Source organism: Podarcis filfolensis (assembly GCF_964270895.1).
Source record: "Podarcis filfolensis genome assembly, chromosome: 1".
Lineage (NCBI taxonomy): Eukaryota > Metazoa > Chordata > Lepidosauria > Squamata > Lacertidae > Podarcis > Podarcis filfolensis.
In genome coordinates this window covers 68,330,631-68,350,691 of record NC_139604.1, presented here as the reverse complement: position 1 = coordinate 68,350,691, position 20,061 = coordinate 68,330,631, and the positions used below count along the sequence as shown (strand labels likewise).

Below are 20,061 nucleotides of genomic sequence, written 5' to 3'. Positions count from 1 at the left end.
AATCAATTAAGATGAAGTCTTACTGGACAATGTTCAGGCAGACTACTCAAGAAAACTAAACCCACAAGTCTCGGTGGAAAAGACACAAGATAAGCTTAGCTTACACTGGAATGTTTGCATCTATAACGCAAACAGCTCGCGTGACACAGGATAGCATGTTTCAAGCTACAGAAGGAATGCCCCTCCTTCCTCAGAGAGAAGCAGTCAAAAGCAAACGCACAGCAGCTAGTTTGCTACCTGAAACAAAATTTTGTTAAGATCTCTGGATATGCTGGTTTCTATAAGGATTGCTCTACACACACACACGTTCCTTAAAACAGATAAAACCATTGATATTTTTCACTAGGTTGCTCAAAAGGAAAAGGCATATATGAATGCCAGAAAGTTAACTGCAAGGATTACTTCCTTATTTTCTATTTTCTTATTTCCTATTTTATTGCCCTGATGCTAGTGTTCAGTTAAAGCTAGCCAGCATGTTAAGTTGCAGCAGGACTATGTCTAGGCTTGAGGCTGTCCTGGACAAAATGCCCTCACTGAGACCCCTCCCCACCCCCCAGATAGATCTTGGCCCAGGAGTGACACAGATGGGAATGCTGAGCCTACACAGCTGGACTTGCTGGCACTGCCATTTTGATTTAATTTCAGAGTGTGGAAGATGTACACATAAGCCACAAACAATATTAAATGAAAAATCAAAGCACAATATATGTGTGGGTATTAGGATACAATGGTTACATGGAAAAATCAACTTTGTTAAAATCTAGTTTTAATCCTTGCTATTATGTGCATGGATTGGTATGTAAGATTAAAATTAATAACAATTAATTAACTACAATTAACTACAATTTCTGAACCCTAAACAGGCCTGCCTAAGCTCCACTAGCCTCTAACTACATTCCTAGCTGTCCTAACCTTATAGCATATTAAAAAGAAGAACACTAGCTGCCAGTTCCAGAGTGGAATTTCAGGGAACAGGCTCCTGTGGTGTTAGATGCTCATTTACTTCCCCCCTTAGCAGAGAACAATTTGGTGTCCAGGATATAAGATCCACTGAGGAACATCTAAGTAGAAAATTAGTTCAAGGAAACACTAAACAAAAATGTTCCAAAATAAAATAGTGCAGCCTGAACCCCTCCCAGGAATATATAAAATGTAATGAGGAAGAAGAAAAGAAATCTGAAAAAAATTAAATCTATTCAAAGCTGTCCATATCATGAACATCAGGGAAAATCTAGCTCTCTGTAAAAATCACAAATTTTTTTTTTGCAAAGGTAGAAATAAAATTTCCTGAAACAAGTTTAAAAAAAAACTGTACAAAATGTATGTGGAAAACTCAACACAGTAAAGCCTGTCTCAAGGCAAAGTTTTGACAAGCATCAAGAATGCAATCCAAAAGGAACATTTTCTTCTTACTGTGTGCATTCCAGAGAAAAGATATAGTACAGCACACAGAAAAGACGGGGGGGGGGGGAGTTGTTTGTGTGAAATAGAGATGGTGCTAATATGGAGCCTAGAGAAGAATGGTCTGAGACCTCTCTCAGCTCCCCAACATCCCAGAAAGCTTTTCCTGCTTGCTAATTGGTTCCCTTCATTTCTCATTTGTTTACAACCAAAATTTGGTTCTCTGTTGGTAAATGACTGGTCACCAGGCCGAAAGTTCATCATGCTACTTCTGTTTACTGTCCCCCAAACAGCTTCCCTTTGTCTTAGGGATGTGCCCCTGGGGCTGGAGCTGCCATGATAGCATCCAGAGGCAACAGTGCGCCTGCTGGTACATAACAAAAAGTCGCAGGTCACATTCACACCATACATAAAAGCACTTTCATACCACTTAGACAGCCCCCAAATATCCTGGGAACTGTGGTTTGTTCCCTCCATGCTTAACAAACTACAGTTAAGCTATGCCTGTTAAAGTGGGAAATGTTGAAGAAAGGGTAGCAAAATGTCACAGCTAAGAAGCTCAAATCGTGTACAGTGGTACCTCGGGTTAAGTACTTAATTCGTTCCGGAGGTCCGTACGTAACCTGAAACTGTTCTTAACCTGAAGCACCACTTTAGCTGATGGGGCCTCCTGCTGCTGCCATGCCGCCGGAGCACAATTTCTGTTCTCATCCTGAAGCAATGTTCTTAACCCAAGGTAATATTTCTGGGTTAGCGGAGTCTGTAATCTGAAGCGTATGTAACCTGAAGCGTATGTAACCCGAGGTACCACTGTATATGGCTGACACCCTTCTTTGGAAATTAAACCAATATCCAGACTTAACTTTCAAAAACCTTACTTGCATAAACTTATAGATGAATTAAATCATAATATGTACAGTCACATTCTTATCCAAGCATGGGTTTACAGTCTCTTCTTCTAACTGCCAAACAACTGCATTTTCCTCTCTTTCCAGAGCTCAGGACTCAGCTTTCTATATCTCAATTAGGCCATGCCTTGCAGCTCCCCTGGGAGATTTCCACTTTTACCTTCTGCTGCAGCTTTGCTCTCTTTCTTTCAAAGCAGAAAAGAAGCACTCCAACGATCTATCCAATTTAACAACATTCACAAGTGGATTCTAAAACACTTGTGCTCCACATAAAACGAAGTCTCTCCTTTACTAGACACCTTCCATGTGACCAACATTAGCCAATCACATGAGAACTACCAGAGAACTCTCTAGAATTCGATTACCCCAACTGATCACACTTAAACACATGGTAATAATGCACGCAAGCATTTACCATGTCAGTGAATTAAATTACTATACTTAACAGTATAAGACTGCTTTTAATGTATGGTGCGGATGTGAACTCAGTGAATATCCCCTCAAAAATCCACAATCCAAAAGAAAATGTTTGCTCTTCCTGCTCAGCTCGTTTGCAGTGGCCTGGCCTGTTTTACAGGCCTCCATGGCAGATGGAATTTTCTCACAATTCTGAATGTGCCCATTGGCCCAAAAAGTTTGGCAGCGCTTTACTTAGGGCAGGTGTGGTTGCTGGAGCTGGTAGGAGCTGTAATTCAGCAACATCTGGAGGACCAAAGGTTTCCCACACCTGTCCTGGGGTCTTACCAGTGTATACTCTGGGCCCAGAGCGGCAAATCCATACCTTCTTCAGAATATGGCCCACTGTGGCAATTTAGCAAAGGCCTAGTCACCATAGCCACCAATCTGTCTTTCCCCTCATTTCAGAACCCGGGGGTCCAGACTAAGATCAATCTGGGCTCTATGATTCTGTTATTTAATTTATGGGCTGATTGTTAGCAGATAGCATTTTTAATTGTTTGCCTTTGTATTTGTTTTTGTATCATAGTAACTGCTTTGGGTTCCCATTGGGGGGAAGTGGGGGACAAATAAACATTTATGAGTCGAATTAACAAATAAAAATGTTGATAATGTATAAATAAATATCAAACAAGCAGCCAGAGACAATAAAGCCACTTAATAGACAGACCCACAGCAAGGCTGATTTACTAGGAAGACCTCAGACAGAGTGTCCAAAATATAAAAGGATATATTTTATCAACCTCAGATATCAGCTTTTCATGGAACAAGGCTGCAGCATGTCGACAAACACAGCATGTTCAACAAACCACAGCAGAGGGGCACAATATTTAATTCAGTCAGCAAGCCTCCTATGGAAATGTGAATCATGCTGTCCCCATAGTACATTCTGTTCATTCTGTCACAATAAACACAAGTGTTTGTTTGCCGAACCCATTAGCACTAAACTATAAACTTAACAAGAAAGTTCCAGAGTCAAGCTGTGTTTTCAGTTTGTAATAGTGCCCGCCATTCCAGGATTCTTTTCTTTTTCTTTTCCTTCTTCCAAATTTACTCCAAATTTTTCCTATTAAATCATAATATTTTCCAGTCTTTTGCAATTCTGCAGCATCAAATAACAGCAGGGAGTAAATCATGGGGCAAGTATGGACAGACTTATAATTTCACATTTGTGTCATTTAAAGTTTTGGAACAGCAATGACAAAGCCCGCCCCCTCAGCATCATTTCTATTATGTTCTATTGTCATGCAATGTACTGCAACTCCTTGGCTCAACTTGGTTTTATAAGGCCAGAGAGGGCAGTACAATGCAGAATTTATTTGTTTACATTGGAAAGCTCTTGTTCCCTGTCATTTAATGACCTCTATTTATGATGTATTTATAGCACTGAATAGGTTTTTTTAAAAGTCTCCATCATTTCTGGAGGATGTCACAGTCTGTGATGTCTTTACTCACACAGAACAATACTTTTTTTTTTCTTCTGCAGGGGTTCCATTTGTAAACCTCACAAATTTTGGATAATCTGTCCAAGCACTGCTTCCCAGCATCAAAGCAATGACTGGAGCCTGGGGAAATCAATCCAAGCTCACATCTACATTTGTAGATTTCTAGAAGTCCAAATCAGCACTGGTGTGTGTCTAGGTTGAGCCAATGTGCGTAATGAAACATTGATAGCTTTTTTATTTAAAGGAATGTCACCATTGGGAGGAGTTGGGTTTTGCACCTGCATCAAGTAGTACTTCCACAGCACCTGCATTTAAAGATGCAGACACAGCCTAAGAATGTAACTAGTCTACTTTTAATAAAATTCCCTTCCAGTTTTCGGCACCAGTGGCAAATAACAAAATTGGAACCTCCTTTTCTCTTTCACAATTTCCTTTACTCTATAGTTGTAGCCAAACTTGGTAAAATATGTTCAATTCCATCTCTTGCCTTCTAAGGGTGTCCTCGTCAGCAATCTTGTAGTAGATTGCATCCTTGCTACAGTCCTTGTTTTCAGACAAATGTTGTTTGGGTTCAGCACATAAAGGGTTGTCTCTCACTTTATCAGCATTTCTGTCCCCGAGGATTCCAGGAACTGAGTCAGCTCTCTGATATCATGTACTTTTGTCTTTTTGTCCAGTGCACTCTCATTTACAAGGAAAGTGAGGTGGTTCAGGATTCTGCTGATTTCAAGTTCCAAGAAATCTCATGAGCCAGAAGCGCTATAGTCAAGACCACAAAAGTTGGGAGATCTGTTTCATTAAATTATAACTCCCATCATTGAAAAGTTTTGATGTGAAAATGACACCGGTGCTCCAACAGTGTTGCAGATAGGCTCTCCTTGTATACACAGTTTGGTGCAAATTGATACACATAGTAGACTCTGATGATGTGGTGTTCCACATGTCGAGAATGTGAATCACTCCTGCTTTCCTGGGTGTCATGCCCTGATTGTAGGCTTCACAGAAGCCTCTGGCTGACCATCCGTCACAACAAAATGCTAGGCTTATTTGACCTTTGGTCAGCTCTTATCTTCTTATCACTTTGCTTTCAGATGAAAGACTATGTGCTAAGAGACATGACCAGGGTACAGCTTTAAAAGGGTGGGGGGAGCTGGAATTGCTACATTTTGGTCGACAAAAGCAGGTTTGCCCTTTTAAGATACTATTGCTTTTCTGGGGGAGATATTGCTGTGAATCTCCTTCTTGCACATACTCCATTCCCCGATTCTCTTAAACTGGCCAATGACTACATAGTTCTTTGACAGCCATATTCCCAATGTCTCAGCAACAAGGAACTTGGCACATTTCCTCCTTGAAATGAAATGTATACGAGGTAGTAGGGGTGTGCACCAACCACAAGATCCAGTTAGTACCTTGGTTTGGAGCTTTGGAAAACATCCTGCCTTGGTCCAAAGCACTTTGAAGCCTGGCTGATTTGGTCAGGATCCATCCAAGGGTGTGTACACACCACAGATTTAAAGTGGGTTTGATAAATCCCACATAAACAAATTTTGCAAATCATCCCCACCATGTCCTGCTCATCTAAGTTGCAGGCTGCACCCTTCACATGCAGGAGAAGTCCCTAACTCAACGGAGGGCTTGAGACCCATCAACTACCCTCACCTGTTTAGCCAGCCAGTCAAAGCTGGTTCCCAGGGTGAGGCCACTGTCACATGCTGACAGCTTCTAGGAGCCACAGATAAAATCTGAGTGCAGGGTGGGGACCAAAGGTGGACAAACTATCCCAGAAGAGGCATAAAGTATCTCCCACCAGAGATACTTCTCCTTCCCTAACACCCTGTACATCCTGCTGTGAGCATATATGAACATTATTCATCATAATAGTTAAGAACTTGCTTAACTCAGTAAAGAAGTGTAAGGAATATTTGCCAGCTCAAAGTGAGCTGGACCATCTGTCTGAGAATGTATTGTTGTGGGAGGCTGCTGCCATTTATTCCCCACTTAGCCATTATCCTACAACCCCTAGCTGTGTTTTCTAGCAGAATCTCAGATACTGCAGACCCATGGAATATATATAAGTGCACAGAGAAGTAGAAAGAAGGTGGACAGACTCTCTCTTTTTAAAAATGCACTTCTAGATAAGGTGAACAGATGTTGCCCAGCCTGCTAAGAGAACCTGAGAAATATGTGGCTAGCTCTAGCAGATAGATTTCTGTTGGTTTCCCAATGCCATGTTAAGAAATTTCAATTTCAAACTAGATAGCTCAAAAGTGCCTCATGGAGAAAACTCAAAACCTGTTCATTCTCCGCCCGCCCGCCCACCTGCGCGCCCCACCCCCCGCCCGCAACCATACAAGTCACATTTTCGTCACCTCCTTGACATGCCAAGATAGGGCAGTGATTCAATTTTGGTAATTGCATCTGCCATTTTGTGAAATAACTGGGTGGGCAATGTCTGTTGGTTGGTGTAAATAGCTTAGCTAACAACTCAGTTAATTAGAGCTTAGCTGGACCTTTGCTTTGTGAATGCTAATCCTTTTCCAGTCATCTTTAAGGGTGTGTGTGCATGTTTAATTTCAACTATGAGATTATCCTGCTGTGAATAAAATCTGTTTTATTAATACTTACATACTTATTGTGATTTTCATGTGAGCAGCTGCTCTTCATTAATTGTCTTGGACCCCTCAGCCTAAAGTCCTTGATTCTTGTGATGTAATGGCATAAAAAGTTGGCTTCTACCTAGCCTTCCACCCACAAGGTCTAAAAATGGAGCAGGGCAAATCTCTGCAGATTCCAGAGACAGGCTATGCTTAAGACGTGCTCCAGACCTGAGTCCCGCATGATTGCACCAAACAGCAAAAAACATGAGCTTTTTTTATTAATAAGGATAACAAATATGAGTCATGTGCACATGCTGGCTTTTTAAGTACTTGATGTTGGCTATCACTTTATGGCACCAGGAGGAAGCCAAGGCAAATAAAATTGTTTTGAGTAAATATTACATTTCTAGAGCATGAATAAGTTTTTCTCTTACAGCCAGTGTGTTGCTAAGGGGAATAAGAACTCAGAACCGAAAGGGGCAAGCAATAGCTAAATCATCTCTCTGTCTTGCAGATAGTCTGCATCCCAAACTGTTTGTTTGGACTCATTCGTGGGTGTGCTAACAGAGTTCATTCTTGAGCAGAGTCACAGGGGAAATGAAATAAAAATAGCAGCTACAGGTCAGATAGCCTATGCCCTGTGCTTCTCTGAGGGAAGCAGATAGCTTTGCATAAAATAGATCTAAGCTTTGTCCTCAACCTGAAACAACTGCAGAACTTAATGTCAATTTGCATACACACACCTCAGCAAAACTATCACAACATATTGTGATCAATTGCCTTCAGCATATTTCAACCCAGTTAACTGTGAATCTAATGGTGGGTGAACTCCTACACCTGTATGCACACAAACACGCATATTTGATAAACCTTAGGAGAATCTTCCTTTGTATGCTTTGTTGAATGGTCTCTTTAAATGTGAAGGTTCATTATTGTTCCACAAGATGTGTAAGTCTTTAAGGACCAGAGCAAATAACGAGACCCAGTTTTACAGCTGTGAAACAGTATAGCAGGTGCTGCTAAGTTGTGTTAATTAAGCTGTGTCAGCAATTGGGTATAGTATATAAAGAGAAGCACCTAGCTCTCTCAGTACCCTGGGGGTTGGGTTGGTGGATGGGTCATGCTTATTGATATGTTTAGTGTAAAAGGAGTTTTTGTTTTTGTTATTAAAACCTTGTTAAAGTTATTTTTGAGTTCCTTGTAATGCGTGGTCTCCCCAGCAAGCTTTCTGCAGCGCAACTAAACTGCAAATAGCCAACATGCTTTGGTCAGGTTGATAATTTGACAGAAGCCCTTATGTATGGGTGTTGGCCTTTCCATTTACCCCTTCTTCCTTCCCCAAATTTATTAATTATTTTTATGTTATTTCTTTATTTAATTTCTGTATCACCCTTCATCTGAAGATCACAGGACAGTTTACAATCTAAAAACACAAACATACATAGATTTAAAAAACAAACCAATACCAGCCCCCCACAGTTTAAAAGACCATAGATAGTTTAAATAGCCAAAGGAATGGATGAAGTAGAATGTTTTTACCTGGCGTCTAAAGATATGTAACCAAGGGGAGAGCATTCTACAAGCAGGGAGCCAATGCAGAAAACGTCTGTTCTCACGTTGCTGCCCTCCAGACCTCTCACAGAGAAGGCACACAAAGAAGGTCCTCAGATGATGATTGCAGGGTCTGGGTTGCTTCCTATGGGGAGAGGCAGTACTTTATAGATCAAAACCAACCCTTTGAATTGGGCCCGGAAACTGATCAGCACTAGAGCAATCAGGCCACATTTGGCGTTATATGTCTTGCTTTGATGAGAAACCTGGCCACTGAATTCTGCATCAGCTGAAATTTCTGAACCATCTTCAGAGGCAGCTCCATCTACAACTGCAGTGATTGCAGTAATCAAACCTAGAGGTTACCAGAGCATAGACAACAGTAGTTAAACTATCCCTGTCCAAACAGGGGCGTAGCGGGGCCACCAGCAAAAGCTGATGGAAGACACTCTGTGCTGCTGAGGCCTGAGCCTCAAGCGACAGCAAAGGACCCAGAAGTACCCTCAAGCTAAATACCTGCTCCTTCAGAGGGAGTGTAACCCCATCAAGAAGAGGCAGTCTCCCATCCATCCATTAACAGTGCCTCAGTCTTATCTGCAAGTGCTTATCACTTATCAGGCTAGTTGTGCAAAAGGAGCAAGAACATGTCCTTCAGACAAGAGTTTGAGAAGCCTTGGGAATAAGATAGAGTCTATAACTGAAATACTCTAAAAATGTATCATTTGTAAGGACAGAACAAGTTGGCAGTGTTGGAGAGTAACTTGATGTCCTAGTGATGTAAGGATCTTTTAGAAGGACTATTATTAAACGAGTCCACGGCATATAGAATGGAATTTAATTTACAAATAGCGCTCAAGTCCTGTGAGTGCTCTGACCAGTGAGGATTTCCCAGCCAGTATACAGTTGCTTCCAAAGACTAATACTAAGAAATGGAGGCCTATATCCATGTTTTGCCTCAGTTTGCAGGCAGAGGCTTTTCCATCATGTGGAAGCTGCCAGCAAGCCATTTCTGCCAACAGAGGAGCTCAAAAACTATATTAAGAGCAAATTGCTCTTTCCCTTTTGTATTGTACTTTACAGCTGTAATATGAGGAAGTGTTTTTAAATAGTGGAGCTTATAAAGTGTTAGCACAGTTGGCTAAACTCTCGGCAACCCTTTTGCTAAGGCAGAGATCGGTGAAACGTGACATTGCTAGTACTGAATGAAGTAAACACCGATGACAACATCCTTATTTGAAAACTTACCATATTTGGAAACTAAAATTCACTCTCAGACACCTCTGGACTTTATATGGCATGCAGAACAAAATTTGCATATGCGACAGAGCCTTCTCTCGGTGTTTAAACTAGATCTACAATCTCACTGCTTGTTCTATGTGGAAACAAAATACACTGCTTGTGAATGCTTCTCATACAGACTACAGAAGGATCAGTAGCCTCTTGAGTGAAGAGAACATTGGTGACTATCCTGGACATTGTAGATATTGGATGTTTTCTTACTTTAATCACTTGTTGAAGGACAACTTTTACCCTGTGCTTATGTCTTTTTATGTGTGCATAATTTCTTGGTTTTTAAAGTGAATTGTTTTTTTACTATATATATACTGTATGTTAAACTACATTATGCACAATTATGCCAGTAAGAGGACACCAGTAAACGCAGGTGTTCTGCACATTCAGTCACTTCTTTCCCTTTATTGTCTAGTCAAGTCGTTAAGTCTTATTGAAAAAATCCAAGGCTTTCACATGTCACAATGAAATAAATAAATAAATGATGGTGTGGCCCTTAAATACATTATACCTCCAACTACTGAACATAAGATTCAACATTATCCTTCCTATGTATAAGCTAAGACATTTCCTTTTTTTTTTGTAACACCAACTGCTGCTTGGTCAACTCATCCGTTGCTTATTCTGGAATAATTTCTGTGGCTAAAGACAATTTTGTGTTCAACATTAAAAGAAAAACACTTGAAAAAAGATCCCTGCTGCTCTGTAAAGGGAACAGATCTATCAAGTGACTGCCTACCCCTCCTTCCCTTCAAAACTTAATCATGCTGAACTTGTTTCATAGGCTGCGTCTGCCATCTAGTGTTCATGAACACTTAAAAATCTTCTTAAAAATCTGAAAATAAATTGGATGAAAGCCAAGCATATCCACATGACTTGCAACTTGCATTTAGTGTATACAGCAGGCCAGATCACAATCTTAAACCACAAATAACATACGAAAACCCAATCAACCTCCCGCCACCCTGTGATGTTGTTGGACATCTATAAGCCTGACCCAGCATGGCCAATGGGCAGGGATGATGACAGGTGTTGTTCAGAATTACAGCCATATAATCTATTCCTGCATATCTGTAAATTATTAAGAAGGGAATAATGAGCAGCTTTAAGGCCTCCTTTGCTTTTCCATGCATCTTGGTGGAATTTCAGACAGCCAAAGGCTGTGTTTAATTTGCATGGAACCTAATGAAACCTTTGGCAATTTGAGCACAAGGTAATTCAGGAATAATGATTCTGGACAGCGCCTGGCCCCTTGCCACAACCAGGAGATGCAAACTGCTCTATGCCAGCTCTCAGAGTGAAGCTCGTTTCTCAGGTTGGGTTGAGCAGCTCATTCCACTGGGCTGGTAATCAGATGGCTCCTCCAGGTGACCTGTGATCCTGCTTTTCATACACAAAGTTTACACAGAGATTAGCCTATGTGCAGTCTTTACTGGGCATTTGTTTTGCTTTTTTTACTGGAAGATGATGCAGCAATGAGCATTTATCCTGATTTGCATGTGGGGTGGTTATACGTCTGCCCGTTAATCATTCATCCCACACTTTTAAATGTTTTTCACTGACACTTCCCAAACTACAAAGAGTTTTATTCTTCTTAGAAGTTGCCTATGTTAGGGTAACCATGCCCCTTAATCGACTTTAACCATACATACCTAAAGTTCTAGAAACAGCAGACCTTGGGGGTCTCAAATTTCAGCGGTGCCCTGTGCAATGCCAAAATTTGGTGCCCCCTGCCTTTCGCACTCCATTTTGCCCCTAACCTTACCCCCATATTGCTTATTTGTTTCAACATCTCCCCTCTTAATGCATAGGGCTTTTTGCCCAAGCTACAATGTGCATTCCGGTCCCTACTCTTACACACACACACACAAATACCCATCTCCATCTCAGTACAGATAGGACAAATCCTCCATCCTCCTGTGCAACAATGTAAGAAAGGAGAAATGGTTCCTGCACACCTCCACCACCCTTAATTCCCTTCCCTCCCTGTTATTCGTGGACAGTGGATGGGATTGGTGTTGAGCTTTCATATCTAGGGACAGCTAGTGCAAGTGGAAGGTTAAAGCCCATGTGTACTGGTATCATTGTGGCTCAACATTTTTCAAAGATCCTATTAGAACATTCTAAGGCAAAAGTGAGAACGTGCTTCAAAACACGCTTTATTTTAAACAGCACAGCTTTTCTAAGAAACATAATCACTGCTGCCCTTTCACCTAGTCAGATTTTCTAGCCTGCAGCCAGGCAAAGTGAACCAGTACAGACAGCTGGTAGGTGTTCCTCTATAATTAACTCCATTGCCAGAACAATTGGCAAGCAAGTATTGTTTTGAGCACAATTAGAGAATGCAAAGAATGCCACTGCGAGGCTGCTGGATGCAATAATGTAATCTTTTGGAGGGAAATAATGTATGTGTTTAGTTACTGATGAGGAACTGTAGGAGGAAGGCAGGCTACATCAGATTTGAAATGAAAGAGAAAAACATAAAGGTGCCATCTCAGTGACAAATGTGTAAGTTCTCACTGGATTTATGTTGATAAAGGAAGTTTATCTAAACAGGTCTCTCTTATCATATCTGAAATTCCATCAGGGCAGCTGTATACTATGGTTTATGGCTTCAGCATACTAGGCCAACATTGCCTCCAGGACGTTTCTGGTAATAGGTACACATTGTCTCATCATAACAGTATATTAAAATGCCAGGATGACATGCTGTTAGTTCTATGTGTAGGCAAAGCTGAGGCGTTGTTCATGGAATAAAAACAGGACCCGAAAGTGCACCAATTCAGGTGCTGGCTTCATATTTCATATTTCAAAACAAAATACTTTTCTAATGTTTTTTGCTTGTAGACCTTATACCAAACCAGATCATGGACCCATTTAACTCAGCCTTGTCTTCAATGAGTGGCAGCAGCAACCCAAGGTTTCAAGCAGGATCTTTCTCAGCACTCCCAGGAAATAGCAGGAATTTGAACCTGGGGCCTTTTCTGTGCAAAGCTTGTGCTCCTTCACTGAGCCATGGCCCTTCCCCACCCATGAAAGACACTTTTCTTCTAAAAGGTTTAAGAAGATCCCAGCACTTGAAATTTATCGACATGACAAACCACTAACAAAAATGGACACCCTCTCACCCAGAGTTTTCCAAACTGTGTGTTGAAACACATTAGTGTGTCGGCTGCAGTGTGTAGGTGTGTCGCATGAACAATCCCTGTGCTCTTGCGGGGGCTGGAAAGGGGTTAGTTTAACCTCTGGTTTGCTAGGAAAACTGGATTACTGTGTCGTGAAATGATGCATGTCTAAAAAGTGTGTCACCAACATGGAAAGTTTGGAAAGCTCTGCTCTAACCAGAGTTAACCTGTTCCAAAAGGGGAGCAGTGTGCCCAATGTTTCAAGTCAAAGCACCCCTAAACATTGCAGCTAGCAAAAGATTATGATGATTAAAAATATTGTAGGTCACCTTTAAGGGCGAAAGACCTATCAAGTTGGCTTGCAAGATATAATAGGCTACAACAACATAAACTTAATAAAACCAGAAATAAATAACAAACCAATCAGCCCCCCCCAAAATGTTAAAAATCCAGTAACAAGATACAACTAAAACCATCAATCCAGCAAGCACATCCCAAAAGTAAATCAAAGAAAACAGATGCATCGTCAGGTTTTGCAAAAGGTCTATAATGGTGGTACCTGTCAGATCCCAGATGGCGAAACATTACAGAGATGTGGGGCCAGTTCAAAGAAATCACAATTCATACATGTGTGATATAAACTGATGTTCAGTTGTGACCACTTCATGTTAACAATATAGGATGAAGCTGTTGAAAACCTATTCTATGTAGTAGTTCTTCCTGTGGGGCTTTTAATGTTTGTACATTTCTTTCCATGCAGATCTTGCTCATCTGAAGACATATTATGCCAGTGCTACTTCACAATGTTGGGCCAGGGAGAAGCTTACAAACAGTATGGGATATGCAGCCCAGCCCTATGCCACGAGGTAACCCTTAACTCATTGAAATCCGTAAGACCAGATTGAAATCACTGGACTTGGGTATGCTTAGCTCTGCATAAGGCTGCAGACTTAATTCTCATCATTTGGAATGCTTGCCCCTATGATGTCACACACACACATCTATAGATAGATAGATGATAGATATAGATAGATAGATGATAGATACATAGATAGATGATAGATGATAGATAGATAGATGATAGATAGATAGATCACGTTAGCAAAACCATCATATAGGGCAGGAATAGGCAGTCTTTGGCCCTCCAGGTGCTGTTGGGACTCCCAGCCAGTTTAGCCAAGGATTAGGTATGATGGGAGTTGTAACATCTTGAGGATCATAGGCTCCTCACCTCTGTTGCAGAGACAGAATATAACCTTATGCTGAATGGCTTTTGTGCAGGTGCAAAGATCATGAGTGTGTCCCTTAGAACTAGCCTATCAAGGAGTTGCTTAAAGTACTGTTACTCCCCCACTTTCTCCTTACACACTTAAACTAGCCTATCAAGTAAAGCTCTTACTCAACTAAAACTAGTGTGCAATTCCAATGATGAAAACTTATAAGCTTATCATCTGTTATTAGCCTTCAACTCAAGTCTTCTGTGCCTTGGATTACAAGGCAATTTTTATTATAATGGGTGGGGTGGCATAGTGAATGTCTGGTTTTGCCAGTCAGCTATTTTGGGTAGGCAGGTCTTCACTTACTGATTCTAACTGGGTTGAATTTGGCTTCAGGCATAAGTCAATAAAACTGACTTCTGTTTACATGCCACTTGAATGAATTCATTCTTGTGCAATGCATTCCTTCTTTAGCATATCACCACTAGGGGACAGTTTAAGACAACAGATACATCAATTTCCCCCCCTACAATTCTGGGAAGGACAGGGCCTAAATCTCCTCCATCATGAAATTCACTGGGCAGCTTTGGGCTAGTATGACACTAAGTGAAGCAGCCTACCTTTGAACCTCTAATAGCTGTGAAGACTGCATTCTGACATAAATGCTGCTACGTATGCAAACTGCAGCACTTTGCCTGCACCATTATTTTGCTAATCTACAGAAGAGTCATACAGGAGACTGAAGGAACCAGAGACTAAATGGTCTCTCTCTATGAAGACTGAAAATGCTTATTCAGCACCACCAAATGGCTATGACTTTTCTCTGAGTAAGACACAATGAAGGTGATTCAGCTGAAGTCAACAAGAGCCTCGGAACAGAAGAAAAAATGGGAAGACAGAGCTGGAAAGAAGCAGGGAAGTATCCCAGTGAAGTAGAAAGTTCTGCAAGTCGTGGGTGAGGACCCCAGAACACACACTGCCTTATATAGGACACAGACTATAATTTCACCCATCCTAGTAGTGGCTAATCCATCTGACAGCCATTGTTCAAAGTCTCAGGCAGAGGTCTACCTCAGGCATAGGCAAACTCTGGCCCTCCAGATGTTTGGGACTACAACTCTCATCATCCCTAGCTAACAGGACCAATGGTCAGGGATGATGGGAATTGTAGTCCCAAACATCTGGAGGGCCAGAGTTTGCCTATGCCTAGTCTACCTCCTGTTAGACACTTTGCCCAGAAGCTTCTACCTGTATGTTGCAATGGATATGCTCTTCCATTAACTGATGGCTAAGCACAGGAGAAAGGATAAATATTCCATCTCTTGAAGGAATTAAGATACATAGAAGGGGTCATGGGGTCAGTGTAGGTCCTCCCCTATCAACTGTGGGTAAAACTGCCCACATCTTGTTCACCTGAGAATCTTAACAAAGATGCACCCAATTAAACTCCATAACATGCTCCAGTGTTGCTGAATTAAAGGCTGTGATCATTAAAATCTCTATTACAGGGTTTCGTGTTACAACCAAGACACATGTGGGTTTATGTCATTCTGTGAAGTGGCTTCATGTATCAACACAATTCAGACATGCATTACAAGAGTATTACCTAAGACATACAGGTGAAGTGTGCCTGTAAGATGCAAGATGTTCTTCATTCCGTTTGGTATTTAATGCTATTCATCCCATCCCACCCCTGACCTAATAAGAGATGAATAGAAACAATGGAATTACACTTAATTCGTTTTAATAGATGCTCTAGTAAAAATGAACAGAACATGTGAAAACAAGAATTACTGGTGCTTCCTTAAACTGCTACAATACACTACTGCAGTAAGGAAAAATATTAACGGTTAGATTACCTAATACAACTTAACACTACACATTAAATTGGACATCATAAATACAATCCCAACTTGTTTCTCAGATTTTAGCGCTAGTATTGGTAATTCAATGTGAATGCATCATCAGCATAAAAAGAATGCTTATTGTACAGCAACTAAAAGTCTGAGAAACTGGATTTCATTAATATTCATGCACATAACCATTTGTTGGTTTTTTTAATTAAAAAAAAATCAGTTAAGAAAACATAAAAAATAACCATGGAGCTAATTACACAAATAGCCCAATATAGCTGATGCTCTTCTGTCTTACTTGGTAAAAGTCCAAAATCACTGGTTGTGGGGATCACACTTCAGCCGGCATTATTACTGGATAGAATCCATGAACTTCCAAGACAACTTGCATGAAACACTCATGTATATCCCAGTCAAATGAATGGAAAGAGCTGCATAGTTCTGTCTCTGTGCACCCTGCTGCCTGCCATGAGCTCCAGAGAACCGACCCTACTTCAAGGTTATCACTTTTTGTTCCTGTGGTATGAAGGCACAAATAATTGAATAATACATACTATTATATATTCAAACACTTTAGTATAAAATATTAAATTTTACATTTATGTCAAAATAATTTACCAAGTATTAGTTGCACCAATATTCAGGCTGTACAGAAAAACTGTACAAGTTTGGTAAGCAAGGACAGTTAGTCAACAATTTACATGAGCAGGTGTCTGTGATTCAGGAAGTAGTTGGTTAGCAAACAATGCAATCCTCTACATGTTTATTCAGGAAATAAGACCCAGTAGGCTCAGTGGGACTTACTCCTAGGTAAGTATGCACAGGCTTACACCCATAGACTTTCATAGTAAGTTACACAAATTGTTTCAGTCAAAGAAAGGCCTAATGTCAGCAGTAATTCCCAAGCTGTACACCATGAGAAGGACTGACAAAATGCGTCCTAAAAAACTAAGCCGTTATGGCAAAAAACATCTGCTACCCAATGCAACAATTGATTCCCTTTTCTCACCAATATATGAGCTGCAGCAGCATCCCAAGCAACACTCCAAGATGCCTTAAAGCCTACAGGACAGTAGAAGGAGGAGGAATCCTAGAAACATTAGCACTACCCAATAAAGCACAGTGCCACCCCTACACCTTACTCATTGGGTAAAAGGGAGGGTGGAACACTTGGCAGTTAGGATTGACACTATTATCCTGCATTTGCACAGATTATACTGTCCATTATTTTGAAAGCTGAATAGAGATATATATCTGAGTGAAGAACAAAGCATGCCTTCAATTTTAACCCAGAAAGAAAGACTGCTTCTCAGATATCAAAAGTTTGAGCAATGCAAGTCTACAGTGAATATGTATAGTGTGTGTGTGTGTGTGTGTGTGTGAGAGAGAGAGAGAGAGAGAGAGAGAGAGAGAGAGAGAGAGAGATTTTCAATACTGATTTTTCTTAAGTGATATGTGTTTGAAGCACAATGCTTGATTGATCTGAAAAGTTTAGTACACACCCAAGGGGAGGAGAAAATCTCCCCAGCACATCAATATTTCTGGCATTGTAATTTTTCAGTTTGCCAAACCTAGACAGGTAGCAGGAATACTGCATATAAGAATTTATAATACAAAAATTATTTAAATGTATGTTAAGTGAAATGTTCAGGAGTACACTTTACCAGTATTGGGCTAAGAATTCCTAAGCAGACTTCCTAGAAATAGAAAAGGATTGCCAGAATTCTGACAAAAGGTTTCTCCCAAGAAAGACAAAACATATATTCCTAAAAACTGCAAACAGTTGTCCAAAATTTGCAGATAGCTACTGCTAAAAGATAAGAAACCAAACAAAACCCAGGAACTGCTTAAAGTACTGCTACTCCCCCACTTTCTCCTTACACACTTCAGGCTTGTTAAGATGCTACTCCCTCAAAATTGTTTTCCTGAGATAGCAGCCAATATCTACGGAGAAAGGAATTCTGGGGAATTTCAACACAGCTTTAGCAGATAAAGCTACTGTGCTTCTCCAGGAGATTCTGGACTGTAGCAAGCAGAGATGAAAAGTTTACATAATATGTTACAGCCTCAAACCAGTTCAGAGTTTGTTAACCAAAAAGGTATTTCAATTGGTCCTTGTTTCACTTCTCCTTCCCCTAAGCCAGTGCCAAATTCTAAAAATCAAGTGGGAATTAGAACCCCCCCACTTTCCTGATCTATATCTGGGGTTGCCAAACTGTGGTCCATGGATCGCTGGTGTTCCATAAGCTTCATTCAGGTGGTCTGTGGATATGTGGTTGAACAGGCACTGGCATGTCTGTTGCTTTCAATATTTATACTGATTTTTAAATGTTTTTAATTGTTTCCTTTAATTCTTATATCATATTCTATTGCATTACAGTTTGAATTCTAGGGAATACAATGTATAAGAATTAAAAGAAGCAATTTAAATGTAATTTAAAAGTCATTATCTAATGCAGTTCATTATAATTGCCACTAAGTGCAAAAAGTAAAATAAAATAAAACTGAGTGAGCCACAAAGATCCTCAGCAATTTTAAAGCAGTCCATAGAGGAAAAAGAATGAGAACCACTGATCCACTGGTTTGAATTCATTTCAAACACAATTTGTGTGGAGAAAACCAACACTTTTGACCTCCGGCCAATTCTGCTATAATAATGTTCCCTGTGTGTACAAGCATGAAAATGCATTAGACATTAATGTGCACCAGTCATTTAATAGTTTGCAGTCCTGTGCAACTTGTTCATGGAAACCTTGAAACAAAGCTGGTATAAAATTATTCCTTTTAGATTTCTTACACACCCACCCACACCCACACACCATTCATTGCTCAGAAGTGCCCTTTTTCCCCTTCCAACTCTTCTCTCTCTGCTCAAGTTCAGCTTCAGTGAAGGCTGCTGGTCCCCAGTTGGTGATCAAGTGAGGATTCTTGGAACCTATAAGACACAATATGTTACTTGTAGTACTTTGAATAGGTATGACCCATTCCAGATCTAGCCTTGCTTAGTTACTTGCAATAAGCTGTGCCATAATATAGATGCCATCGAAAGTAATGCACATGGACAGAGATCTCTGCACTTGGATGTGCATCCAATGTATGCTCTTTGGTTTCTGATCTAGCAAACAATGTTCATTTCATTTTCATTTCAGGGTGATAGGTTTTTCAAAATTATATAGCAAGTTCAAAATCGGACCTGATCATTTTAATTCTGAACAACTGTGCCTATTATTAAACCAGAATACAGCTTTTCAGTGTTTGACCTTTTTTGCAAACATTACCCTTCTCATCCCCAAAATGTCATGCACCTAATTCCCTTGTCAGTCCTATTTTCCAAATGGTGAACTGAGAACTAAAGATTGTGGCTGATGCTCTAAAGCCTATAAGGTGGGGATCTGAACCCAGGCTTCCAAGACTGATAGACAATATTCTAGCCACCATGCTAAAATGATTAGAGAATAGTTGTTGTGTTAAGAATGTTAAAATAATGATGTAGTCATTCTACAACGAAGAGCCCTAATGTACGAACTACACAGCACCTATGTAGCCAGGCAAAAAGTTTGGTAATGTAGCTCATTGCTGATCACATCTTCCTTTTTTCATGCTGTGCTACCTGGAGCCCAGTTTCTCAGTACACAAACTGTAGTTTGTGCCAATGGGCCACCTGGAGTCAGGAATTATCAGCCTTCTCTCCAACCTGGGCTTCATTTATGAGATATCCACTCATAGTATGTATGAGTGGGCCTGGCCTGCACAAAGAGTATTTACAAATGGTTAATATTAGCCATGGACATCAAATAACCCCAGAAAAACAGGGAACAATTGCCCAATATCAGTCATGTACTGTTCTAGGCTTATCATGGGGAAAATATTTAAGAATTAATGGGTTTGTGTTATTGTAAATTGTATTGAACTTTTGCTTTGCAGAACAAGCAAGATATGGATTTTATAAATAAATTACTATGGAAGCGTAGATAGGATTTTATCTCACACACATTTTCTTGGAAATCAGTTTAATTCTATTTTGCGGAAATTCTGTCAAATAAATTTGTTTAGTAATGATGTGTCAGAGCCAATTCTCCAAGATCCACCAGCTTTTCAAATAGTCTTGGGATCACGGTGAGTAACAGAGAAGCTCTTACCCTAATGCCAACTGAAGCAGCAGCATATCTCTTATTAGAATTTAACTCAGAAACCTGACTCTTGCTGAACCAATAG

The 20,061-nt window shown here is 40.4% G+C and overlaps 1 protein-coding gene and 1 long non-coding RNA gene across 8 annotated transcripts in view; both read right to left on the bottom strand.

Annotated features, from left to right (window-relative positions):
* LOC310756434 overlaps positions 1 to 2,657 on the bottom strand; it is a 65,600-nt gene extending 62,943 nt beyond the window's left edge. For 2 of the 6 annotated variants that reach the window (XR_014544871.1, XR_014544872.1), the window contains exon 1: positions 2,470 to 2,653. This is a non-coding gene — a long non-coding RNA (uncharacterized lncRNA). Of the gene's footprint in view, positions 1 to 2,469 lie in introns of all 6 variants that reach the window. The other 4 variants (XR_014544869.1, XR_014544870.1, XR_014544873.1 and 1 more) reach the window with 4 other exon arrangements.
* A 13,063-nt stretch (positions 2,658 to 15,720) lies between these two features.
* The window catches only part of SWAP70 (switching B cell complex subunit SWAP70), a 39,446-nt gene continuing 35,105 nt past the window's right edge, over positions 15,721 to 20,061 (bottom strand). The window contains exons 12-13 of one of the 2 annotated variants that reach the window (XM_083598828.1): positions 18,666 to 18,781; positions 15,721 to 16,362 (exon numbers count right to left, since the gene is read on the bottom strand). In XM_083598828.1, coding sequence (XP_083454954.1) covers positions 18,669 to 18,781 — 113 coding nt within the window. In that variant the 3' untranslated portion in view covers positions 15,721 to 16,362; positions 18,666 to 18,668. Of the gene's footprint in view, positions 18,782 to 20,061 lie in introns of both variants that reach the window. The other variant, XM_083598827.1, reaches the window with a different exon arrangement.